Source organism: Schistocerca cancellata, chromosome 1 (assembly GCF_023864275.1).
Source record: "Schistocerca cancellata isolate TAMUIC-IGC-003103 chromosome 1, iqSchCanc2.1, whole genome shotgun sequence".
NCBI lineage: Eukaryota > Metazoa > Arthropoda > Insecta > Orthoptera > Acrididae > Schistocerca > Schistocerca cancellata.
The window spans coordinates 512,982,558-512,994,999 of record NC_064626.1 but is presented as its reverse complement, the minus strand read 5'-3'; the positions used below and the strand labels follow the sequence as shown (position 1 = coordinate 512,994,999).

The 12,442-nt window shown below is 41.3% G+C and overlaps 1 protein-coding gene across 4 annotated transcripts in view; it reads left to right on the top strand.

Annotated features, from left to right (window-relative positions):
• The window catches only part of LOC126178373 (syntaxin-1A), a 378,467-nt gene that overhangs the window by 284,269 nt on the left and 81,756 nt on the right, over positions 1-12,442 (top strand). For 3 of the 4 annotated variants that reach the window (XM_049924529.1, XM_049924526.1, XM_049924527.1), the window contains one exon: positions 3,112-3,222. In XM_049924529.1, the coding sequence (XP_049780486.1) occupies positions 3,112-3,222 (111 nt within the window). Of the gene's footprint in view, positions 1-3,111; positions 3,223-3,811; positions 3,923-12,442 lie in introns of all 4 variants that reach the window. The other variant, XM_049924528.1, reaches the window with a different exon arrangement.

Sequence of the window (12,442 nt, the reverse complement as noted above, 5' to 3'; positions counted from 1 at the left end):
TAAGTCATAGAACCCAGTATGATGCACACTTTCTATCGAGCAGAACAGAGATAAGAGTATCGTCAGGAGTGCCCCAGGCTGTTCTCCAAATACATAAATGATTTGGCAGACGGGGTGAGCAGCAGTCTGCGGTTGTTTGCCGACAATGCCATGGTGTACAATAAGGTGTTGAATTTGAGTGACTGTAGGAAGATAAAAGACAACATAGACAAAATTTCCAGTTGGTTGGATGAATGGCAGCTATCCCTAAATATGGAAAAATGTAAATTAATGTCAGTGGGGTAGGAAGATAAAAACCTGTAATGTTCGGATGCAGTATTACTAGTGTCCAGCTTGGCACATAAAGTTATTTGAATATCTGGGGGTAACGTGGCAAAACTGTTTGAGTTGAAATGAGTGTGTGTGAGAACTGTGGTAGAGAAGACAGTGTCAACCTTAGTTTACTGGGAGAATTAGGGATCTGTACCAGGTTTGACTGAAGGAAGACATCGAAGCAATTCAGAGGCGGGCTGCAACATACTGAGAAAATTTAGAGAAATAGCATTTGAAGCTGACTGCTGAAAGATTCTTTTGCTGCCAATAGACATTGCGCTTAAGGACCACGAAGATAAGATACAAGAAATTAGGCATAATACAGAGGCATATTTTCCCTTGCTCTATTTGAGAGTGGTACAAGAAAGGAAATGACTAGTAGTGACACAGGATACACTCCGCCATGTACCATCTCATGCCTTGCGGAGTATCGATGTAGATATAAATGAACAGTAAAACCTGATGCATGATACAATGTGATGCACACTTCAGGCATTTGAAACCACTTAATTAATGATGATCAATATCCTATTTGAAATTACTGAATCTGTGATGCAGGGTACTTGGGTTACCTCATCACTAATGCACTACCGGCTATAGGTCGTGTTTGCATAAGTATAGAATACCGTCAATTAGCTGCTAGCACTTGATCATGTAAATACTTGCGCAAAACATTTGACATAGATACCCATATCAGAATACTCATTGTAGAATGTTGTGGCAGTCAGCCATGTTATCCTTATTATGTAGTCTTAATTTTTTTGTGTCGACTCTTATTTTCTATGAATTAAACCTATTATTGTTACATTAGTTGTTCGTCCATTTTGTTTTTGACAGATCTGATAGTGACGGTAAACCAAAACCAGTCATATTATGAATTATGTGATAATGTGCAATAAAGGTGGACATGAATAAAATGCCAAATATGATCATGGACTTGAATATAGCTGTCTTCAGTTTATATCTTCATGAAGACCGTAACTGGCAACCAATATTTAAATATTAGCATCCAATGGGCTTAAATATTAACTGCCTGACATCACCAATTTTAAAGTATAACCCAAACGTGAGATCCATGGGATGGAGCAATGTAAAATATCACTGGAACCATCACAAACAATGCATGAAAGATTGATGACAGTACCACACATTCTAGTCAACCACCATAAGTTGCTGAGAGTTTAATAGTGAGACACTGATATGTTTGTAACTTCATCTAGCCTATGCCACACACAACAGCAAGTGTTATGAAATGGTGATCATTTTATGAAGGTTATTTGGAAGAAAGTGACTAATTTGTTGTTCAGTGAAATTGTTTCAGAGGTACTGCTTTGTGAAATGTTGTTTTATTGTTCTCACGTTCAAAATTTTGTGATTATGAGTTATCTTGCATCGTGACTGTTTTGTGATTGCTTATCCACTGTGATAATACCAAACTGTGTGTTTTGGCCTCAGACTTTGTTTTGGACTGTGGTATACTCCGTAAGATTACAGTCAACAGAGTGGTACTCTTCTGTGCATAGTATATACTGTGTTGATTATACTGGGTTTTAGATCTGGATGCAATCCTCTCATGAACATTGTGCGAATAATTGCACTGACTGCGAATGGTTCACAGACCAGTTCAAAATTCCAACATGTCACAGGCTTTTCTGTATGAAGGGTCTACCGTCCCCCCCCCCCCCCCCCCCCCTCCCGTCCCCTGCCTCACTTCACATTCCATGATTCAGTGGTGCTTGTGAGCGGATGTGATTGAGAGTTCAAAGTTTTGATTGAGAGTTCAAAGTTAATACTGTCTTCGTAATGCCACTGAGCCTAGGTACAATAAAAACTCCCCACATATCCATTTATTTGAGGATGTTGATCCCACACCATTGTGGAAAACCCTCTGTGTACTTCGGTAATGGTGGGACAAAGCCTGTTAAAAGTTGAAGCCTTGGATTGGTTCATGCTGTATAATCAGGTTGTAAAATTAATATAGTTATCGCTGAAAATCTGCAAGTAAGGGAAATGGGATTGGAGTGCAGCAGTAACATAGCAGTTAATATGTATGAACTCGAGTAAGAATTACTTTCACAGGCTGTTTTAAATAGCCTCTTCCCCCCCCCCCCAATCCCCTCTCTCCCACCACTGTGTAACTGCCTCGGTAATGAAATTTATACAGCGCTTTCTAGAAGCGTTTATGTGAAAAATTGCAGTAAACAGTCTACAACCCTATAAACAAAAAACTTACCCAGAAATGAGTTGCCAAGAATGTTTTCAATCAAGAAAGGCCTGTAAAAAGGGAAAGGCTCAGGGGATTACATTCCAGTTTTACAAAGATACATTTATAGTCAACTTATGTCTTAGTGTGCAGAATGACTGGTGGGAATTCCATCACATTACTTCAAACATTGAGAAACTTAAACAAGACCGTTTTCTGCTTATTTGTCTTGAAGGCATAAAATTTGTCAGGCAAGGGTTCATTGTATCCATTTCATTCTAGCAACATGATTACTGTGATTTATTCGCTAATACCTAGCATAGATTCACTGCAGTTTCTCAGGTGTATTGTAGTATTATTATCAAAAATATGTATTTTGAGGCCATAGATGATAAAATCCTGTGTAGGATGTATGTAGTAAGTCATGCATTTAACATATTAAGTTTTCCGTTAAAAAGTGACTGTTTCATATAATTTTGTATGTATAGTGACTTAAATGTTTGTGTTTGGTAAATATATACTGTGAATTTTTCTGGCAAATGGTAAGTGTTTTGTCCTTTCTGGTTTGTTTTTGTTGCTGGGCTGTCTGATGTTAGGGAGAAATGATAGACCGTATCGAATATCATGTAGAACATGCAGTGGACTATGTCCAAACAGCCACACAAGACACAAAGAAAGCGCTGAGGTACCAGAGTAAAGCTAGGCGGGTAAGTTAGAATTACTATATATTGTATTACACATATTTTGAAAGCTAATTTTTCTTTCTTTTTTTTTTTCGTTTCCCCGTCTTTATTCCCAATTCCATTTCATTTAACCACTTAAAATCTTCTGGCATTAAATATCCTTTCTTAATCTTGAAACTATTTGTTCTGGTGTATGTAACTGTTCATATGCATTTATTGCTGTTGTGTATCTTATTCTACCTACTTCGGTGTATGAGCATCTTCTTTCTGGGTTTTACTGACAAAATAATCTTCTACCTATTTAACAATAACTGTTTCGGTGGTTATGCCTGTCATTTTCTGTGCTGTGTGTGTATCAATTGTTTATACTTTGTCTGGTCCCTAACTGTACTCCTTCTCCTCTTAATGTGAATGTAATTTTTGATGTGTGATAACTTCTTTCCTCTGCACTTTTTTAATAAAATTATTTGTCACCACTATTTTGCTTACTAACTTCTTTCCTGCTGGTCAACACCCTCTATCAAAATCCACTTTCAAATCCATACCCTGTACAACCTTTCACATCCTGTAAATCCTACACTATGGCACGCTGGCTTGGCGTGAATGCATCTAGGATGCAACAATTGACAGGATTCAGTATCACGTTGACGAAGGTAGAGAAAAAGTGGATATCGCCAGTAAAACGTTAACCAAGGCTCGGCGATTGCATTCCAGTTTTACTAAGGTAAGATGGGGCATCTGTGATAAACAGGGTGCTTGCTTGCTTGCTTGTTTGCTAAACTCACTCTGTCTGAACTGCACTCTCTCTACTACCTCATTGTTTTATTTTCTAAGTATTGCTTTTGTAGCCTGCATATCTAGCTCTATCGCAAGCCTATAATCTTCTTCTGCAATTAAACAGATTGTTACATAATATATTAATTTTAGTTTTGGTTATTATATTGTCTTGTTATAACATGAGTTTTAATAATTAGTGTCTAATTTAGTCAATTTTTTTAGAATTAAGCAGTCACATTAATGTAAACAATAAGTTATGATTGAAAGATGATAAATATTGGTAGTTACTTATGACATGAAGAAATAGAAACGATTTACCCTTTGTGTGATTTACGCTTGAATCCCATGTTACATAATGAGATGAAATACCCCTCTTAGTCATGAATTGTCCAGATTCCTATTTTGTTTTGTTTTATAGTTAACACCAAGTAATTAATAGGATAACACAGTCACCAAGAAAAATAATTTTTCTGCCAGATCACTCTCGTCAGTCTTGCTCTGAAACCCTGAAATAAAAATACTTATTTTATTTTTTAGTGTAAGAATTGCACAGTAAGATTTCCAATATTAGTTGACAGTACAACACTGTACATTGAGTTACCTGTGGGTGATGCGGAAGGCTAAAGGTTTGGGGGGAGGGGGGGGGGGTTGGTGTTCTGTATATAATTTCTAAATCACAAGTTATTCTTGGTAGCCTGTTCCATATCATCTCAGCCAATGTGAGGTTATTTTGTCTTGCACCCTTACAGATTCAGTCTGTTTTCAATATCCACTTTTTGGATACTATCCCTCCATGTCTTTATGGCCATGCCGCAGACAAACCTCATCTCAGCTGCCTTCCTTGAGGATCCATGGCGTGGACAGCTCGATTGAGGCGATCCCACAGATTCTTGACCGTGTTTAAATCTGGGGGGGTTTGGTGGCCAGAGTACAGTAAACTCATCCTGTCACTCTATGAACCGCACATATACACTGCGAGCTCTATGACATGTTGTATTGTCCTGCTGGTAGATACCATCGTACCGCTGTCCCCAACTTGGGCTGATCCATTGTACATACCAGAATGATGGGATACCCAGGGAATGCCGTGAAAACTGTTCCCCAGTCTGTAACATTGTTGCAGGGTGTATACTGTCATATGTTCCAAACTGTACATCCCAACAACCATCTATCTCAGGGAGCATAAAACGTGATTCATCTGAAAAGCCACCTGTCACCGCTCAGTGTACTTCCAAATGCTGTATTGACATGCAAATTCCAGCCTTCATTGCCAATGAACAGCAGTCATGGGTGCATGAACAAGGCACTTCGTATGGAGGCCTGTGTGCAGCAGTGTTTGCTGAATGGTCACTGAGGAGACACTGTCGTTAGCCCCTTAATTCTACACAGTGAAATTGTCATCCAGAAATAGTGCTACTTTGCTAAATTTGTTTTTGTGCCTGAAGAAAGATCTTAGATTTCAGAATAGGTTTCATTATGACGAGACATGCAATGGCAACTTCATGTGATGTATTTCATATCACGTAACCAAATGAGAAGAGAGTTTCCTGCAGAATTATAATTTTCTTTAGACAGTAAGTTCGATTGGAAAATTTAGTAGTCACGAGGAAAATATTGGATAGTAAATGGACAAAATTTTGGAAATAATGTTTATTTGTTAAAAAAATGGAAAAAATAATACTTCGTATTTTGAGGGAGTGACAAACATGTAAGTTCATAAATTCATTTTTGTGTTTCTCTAAAATATCCCATATTTTACTGTGCTCAACAAAACAAGTAATTAAGGAATGTCAGAATGGGAGACACACTTGTTATTAGATGTGTTGGCCTTTATAATAAAAAGAATGAGGAGGACATACGTAAATGTTACTGCTTTGTGCTAAATGGCTGAACATTACTTTTGACAAGGTTTCATTATGTTAATAAAATTGGCAGTACACATAAGATCCAATGCCCTTGTGGAAGAGGGCAAAGGAGCAGACTGAGTTTAGACAACCTCTTGCCCTTGGAAAGGTAAACTGTTTGTAAAAGGCAGAAGAATCAGCAGCAATCAATGGCATAAGGATGCAGAAAACAATGAAACCACTGCATTAAGGACATATGTTGTGTACCCAGAGGGCACGTGACCTGTAACTAAAAAACTGTGATCATGATATCTACTTTGGTAAAAGATTTTTAATTGGTCCCCCATTCGAATCTCCATGAGTGGACTGCCAAGGGAGAGATAACTGTGAGAAAAAAAAAAAATGAAAAACCAATGAAAGAGAAACATCCTATAAGTCGTAATGTGGAATGTCAGGAGTTCAAATGCAGTCCGGAAGCTATGAAATGTGAAATGGGAAATGCAGAGTGCCAATCTAAATGTACTGGGGTCAGTGAAGTGAAATGGAAAGAAGATAATGATTTCTGGGCAGTTGAATGTAGGGTAATATCAACAGCAGCAGAAAATGATAAAACAAGAGTAGGGTTAGTTCTGAATAGAATGGTAGGGTACTGTGTCAGATACTATGAACAGCACAGTGATAGGGTTGTTCTCTTCAGAATCGACAGTGAACTAACCCCAAACAATGGTGGTTAAAGTATCAGGCAGGCATCAGAAACAGCAGATTAAGAGGTAGAGAAAATATGAGGATATTGGATGTGTGATTAAACATGTTAAGGGAGATAGAAATCCAGTTATCATGGGCATTTGAAATGATTCGGTAGCATGGGCAGGAATAGGAAATGGAGCTGTGGGAGAATGTGGCTGCAGTAGTCGGATTGATGGCTGAGGAAGACAGAATTAAGTTTGGCAATAAATTGTAGCCAGTAATAGCATAGAAACCACAAAAGGAGGTGGTGTACTCAGAAAAGGTGTGGAGATAGTAGAAGATGCCATGACCAGACAGAGATTCTGAAATCAGATATTTAATTGTAAGGCATTTCCGGAAGCAAATGCAGATTGAAATCACAATTTAGTAATGATGTAGAGTAGACTGAAGTTTAAGCAATTTGTCCTAAAGAATCAGTGTGCAAAGATGTTGGATATTGAAGTACAGAGCAACAATTAGATGTATTTGAAGTTCTTGGCACTATAAATACTGCCATACTGAGTACTAGAGTAGACAGTTGAGTTAAAGAGGAATGGATATGTGTAAAGGCAGTCACAGAAGTTGGATAGGCAGAGGTAGGTACATAGAAGAGAACTGTGAAGAAACCTTCAATGACAAACAAATACTTCAATTGGTTGATGAAAAAAAGTACAAAAATGTTCAAGGAAATTCAGTAATACAGAAATATTTCACTTAGGAATGAAATCAATAAAAAGTAGAGGGAGGCTAAAAGGCTGAAGGAAAAATGTAAAAAAAACTGAAACAGAAATTTCTTGATGCAATAAATTACCAACAGCTGTTGTCCTACAGTCCATAATGGATCAACAAAGATGAAACAGAAATGGTCATCAGAGGAAATGATTCAGCATACGGAGAAGTTAAAACAACCTATGGTGAAGTTTGAAGCAAGGGAACTGACATTAAGAGTCAATCGCGAGCAAAGGAGGGAGTGGATAAGTGGAAAGAGTAGATTGATGGTCTCTGTGAGGGGGAGGATTGTCTGATGATGTGATTGAGAAAGAGCTGGGAGACAATATGGAACACGCAGGGGATAGAGAATTAATAAGAGTTAAATGAGTCTTGTAAAGACTTGCAATTACATAAGGCAGAATCAATAGATAACAGTCCTGTGGAATTTCTGAAATCATTGGAAGTAATAACCAAGCGACTTAGTTGTTTAGTGTGCCAAGTCTAAAAATCTGGAAGCATACCATCACATTTTCAGAAAAAAAATCATCCACGTGGTTTGAAGTTAGCAAGGACAGATATTGCACAGTTAGCTTAATGGCTCGTGCATCCAAGTTTCTGAAAAGAATAGTACAAAAATGGAAAAAAAATGAGAATACTTTAGATAATGATCAGTTTGGTGATCTTACCTTTCTGGAAGACAAAGAGGCAGATGTGACTTGCAAATGGTTTTTCTAAGCCTGCCTTCTGTTGTCACACAGAATGTGACCTATAAAGAGAGTTAGTGTGTGAACTGGTGCAAGACATTCTAAATTCATAGGAAAATGGAAGTAAGTTATAGGGAAAGATGGATTTCTACACTATGCTCTAATAAACATTCAAATGGTCATAGACTGTATTTTTTTAAAACAGTGATGTAAACAATTCACAGGTTTTCTGGTGAAGCAAACTGCAAGAAAGAAAATGCTGTGGTGTGGTGTGCTCTGCTGTGAAAGGGTGTATGGCTTTCTTTTCTTTCTCGCAGTTAGTGTTAACTGCAGTGGTAGGGCACTTAAACCATTAGATGAATTGTTTATCTCGTACATATTCTCACTCATACTCAACAATGTGCTGTTTTGATTTCTTCATCACAGTTCGTTTTTACAGAAAACAGGAAAATTGTATGTATGGCCTATTTGTTTATGATTAGAGTACTACTATGGAATCTGAATACGTGATAACAATACACAAGGGTCAGGATCAGACAGGGAGGGGAAGGATGGAAGAGGGGGGGGGTATGGAGGAGGAGGAGGAGGAGGGGGGGAGGAAATGGACTTACAGAGAGGGGGGAGGAGGAGGTGAAAAGAAAGAATTGGGGGGGGGGAGATGAATTGAGAGAGGAAAAGGAGGAGATGGAAATGAGATGGAGAGAAATTGGACAGAGAGAGGGAGAGAAGGAGAGTAGGTCATATCTCAGATTCCCATATATTTTTAGCAGTTGCAGAGAACTGTCTGGTTCGCTAGCACACAGTATGTACAAGAACCAAGAGGAAGAAATAAGACGAGAGAGAGTGTAAAGAATGCTGCGATTAACAGTGTGTAAGGCAGGGATGCAGTCTTGAGCCCCCTACTGTTGTGTGTGTAGGCCAAAGAAGCAGTGATGAAAATCAGAGAAAGATAAAGAGTGGGTTTAAAATTCAGATTGTAATGATATTAGTGAAAGATACACTGATGGCATTGCTACCATCATTGAAAGTAAAGAAGAATTAAGATGTATTGAATGGAATGAACAGCTCAATGAGCTCAGAACAATGATTAAAATTAAATGAAAGAAAAATGTAAATAAGGAGTAGAAGAAATGAAATAAGCAATAAACTTGAGATAAAAATTGAGGACCATAAAGTAGACAAAATCATGAAATACAGGTAGCCTGGAAGCAAAATAACATGACAGGCAAAGCAGAGATGATGTGAAGAGAGATTAGCACAGGCAAAGACAGCATTCCTGGTGAAGAAAAGTCTGCTGATGTCAAATGTCAGCCTTAATCTGAGAGAGAATTTTCTGAGAATGTACTTCCGGAGCAGAGTGTCGTGTAATAGTGGATCATGGACTGTGGGGGAAACCAAAAAGGAGAGAAACAAAATGTTTGAGATGTGGTTCTGTAGAAGGATGTTGAAAATTAGGTGGACTGAAAAGATTAGAAATATGGTGGTTGTGTGCAGAATCGGTGAAGAGATGCGTGAAAACAGCTGACAGGGAGGAGGTATACTATGATAGGACATAAATTAAGGTACCAGGGAGTAACGTCCATGGTACTTAGAGGGTAGAGACCGTAGAGGAAAACAGATTAGAATACATCCATCAAATAATTGGTGTTTTGAAGAGTTTGACCCAAGTGTGTTAATCAAGGTGGGCCACATTGAACCATTCAAAAGACAGATCATCAATTATGGTGGGAAAATACCTTTCAAAAGACACTGCTTTTATAGTTCTATAATCTTGCTTGTTCCAGAAATGAAGTGTCTAAAGACTTTGTCTGAGGAATCCGAAGCCCTAACATTCCTTCCAAATGTTCAATAAGAGAAATAAATAGTAGAAAAATAATTTGTTTCTGTAGAACCACAGCTTATTTTTCAGTTTACCATTGTACATGTGCTTGTATATAGACATCTTGAATTTCTGTTGATGCTGTTTACCATAATTTTTGTAAGCAATGAGCACTGTCAGTAGGTGAGTAGTTGAGGGTCGTATTGTGGTCTAATTTAATGTGGAGAGGTCTAAGGACTCCGGTTCATTAATCCGGGAGTGTCATGGGCAGTGTCAAAATGTTCTTCTTCCTGCATATTGGTACTGAAAAGAGTCACAGTACCGGAGTGAATGTGATACTTGGGTGTATTGAGCAGGTCTTTCATCAGGGTATCCCACAGGGCTACGGTCCGTGTGGCAATGTGTCGTATATCTGTGAGAGACACCGATGAAGGAACTGTGTGAGACATCCACCCAACATATCCTACTCCAGTCCTGTCACAGCCTTAGTCTTTCCCATTAAGTGAGAGACATGACCTTGTGTGGCATATATGAAATAATTACACTACTGAGAGGCGAAAATGAATTCATTAGAAAATAATAGTATTCCATAAATAGCTGTGGTGACATACATTAAAGTGATTATAGAAATATTTAATTCTTAATTTTGTTACATACATCTGGCAAATAGATGAAAAGCATATACAAAATCAAAGCATGAAAGCCAGATATATTGAGGAAAATGTGCAGATTTTGTTAATGCACCACTAAAAAAATTGCACCACAAAGGAATTATCTGAATGGGATGAAAATCACTAGATATGAGGTAAATGTACAGACAAATAAGTGATTAAAATTTCATACAAATTTGATGCTTTATTCGTAAGGCTGTCACAAATTGAGCTAGTCAGTAACGCATTGGTCCATCTGTGCCCCCTTTTCCAAGCAGTTACTCAGCTTGACAGTGATTAACAAAGTCATTGGATGTCCTCCTCAAGGATATTGTGCCAGTTTCTGTCTAGCTGGCAATGTAGTTCATCAAATTCTTGGCCCGTTTGGAGGGCCCTGCGAATAATGCTGTAAATGGTGGCTTTTGTCTACAATTTGATGTTAATATATTTTTGCATATTCAGGTCTCAAAACCTGGTGCTTCAAACTAATGCTCCCCCTTACCCCCCTCTATGTCTCCCCCCTCTCTATGTCTCCCCCCTCTCTATGTCTCCCCCCCTCTCTCTGTCTCTCCTGTCCCCCTCTCTCTGTCTCCCCCCTCTCTCTGTCTCCCCCCCTCTCTCTGTCTCCCCCCTCTCTCTGTCTCCCCCCTCTCTCTGTCTCCCCCCCTCTCTCTGTCTCCCCCCTCTCTCTGTCTCCCCCCTCTCTCTCTGTCTCCCCCCCTCTCTCTCTGTCTCCCCCCCTCTCTCTCTGTCTCCCCCCTCTCTCTCTGTCTCCCCCCCTCTCTCTCTGTCTCCCCCCTCTCTCTCTGTCTCCCCCCCTCTCTCTCTGTCTCCCCCCTCTCTCTCTGTCTCCCCCCTCTCTCTCTGTCTCCCCCCCTCTCTCTCTGTCTCCCCCCCTCTCTCTCTGTCTCCCCCCCTCTCTCTCTGTCTCCCCCCTCTCTCTCTGTCTCCCCCCTCTCTCTCTGTCTCCCCCCTCTCTCTCTGTCTCCCCCCCTCTCTCTCTGTCTCCCCCCTCTCTCTCTGTCTCCCCCCCTCTCTCTCTGTCTCCCCCCCTCTCTCTCTGTCTCCCCCCTCTCTCTCTGTCTCCCCCCTCTCTCTCTGTCTCCCCCCCTCTCTCTCTGTCTCCCCCCCTCTCTCTCTGTCTCCCCCCCTCTCTCTCTGTCTCCCCCCTCTCTCTCTGTCTCCCCCCTCTCTCTCTGTCTCCCCCCCTCTCTCTCTGTCTCCCCCCCTCTCTCTCTCTGTCTCCCCCCTCTCTCTCTGTCTCCCCCCTCTCTCTCTGTCTCCCCCCTCTCTCTCTCTGTCTCCCCCCCTCTCTCTCTCTGTCTCCCCCCCTCTCTCTCTGTCTCCCCCCTCTCTCTCTCTGTCTCCCCCCCTCTCTCTCTCTGTCTCCCCCCCTCTCTCTCTCTGTCTCCCCCCCTCTCTCTCTCTGTCTCCCCCCCTCTCTCTCTCTGTCTCCCCCCTCTCTCTCTCTGTCTCCCCCCCTCTCTCTCTGTCTCCCCCCCTCTCTCTCTGTCTCCCCCCCTCTCTCTCTGTCTCCCCCCCTCTCTCTCTGTCTCCCCCCCCTCTCTCTCTGTCTCCCCCCCTCTCTCTCTGTCTCCCCCCCCTCTCTCTGTCTCCCCCCTCTCTCTCTGTCTCCCCCCCTCTCTCTCTGTCTCCCCCCTCTCTCTCTGTCTCCCCCCCCTCTCTCTCTGTCTCCCCCCCCTCTCTCTGTCTCCCCCCTCTCTCTCTGTCTCCCCCCCCTCTCTCTGTCTCCCCCCCTCTCTCTCTGTCTCCCCCCTCTCTCTCTGTCTCCCCCCCCTCTCTCTGTCTCCCCCCTCTCTCTCTGTCTCCCCCCCCTCTCTCTGTCTCCCCCCCCCTCTCTCTGTCTCCCCCCTCTCTCTCTGTCTCCCCCCTCTCTCTCTGTCTCCCCCCTCTCTCTCTGTCTCCCCCCTCTCTCTCTGTCTCCCCCCTCTCTCTCTGTCTCCCCCCCTCTCTCTCTGTCTCCCCCCTCTCTCTCTGTCTCCCCCCTCTCTC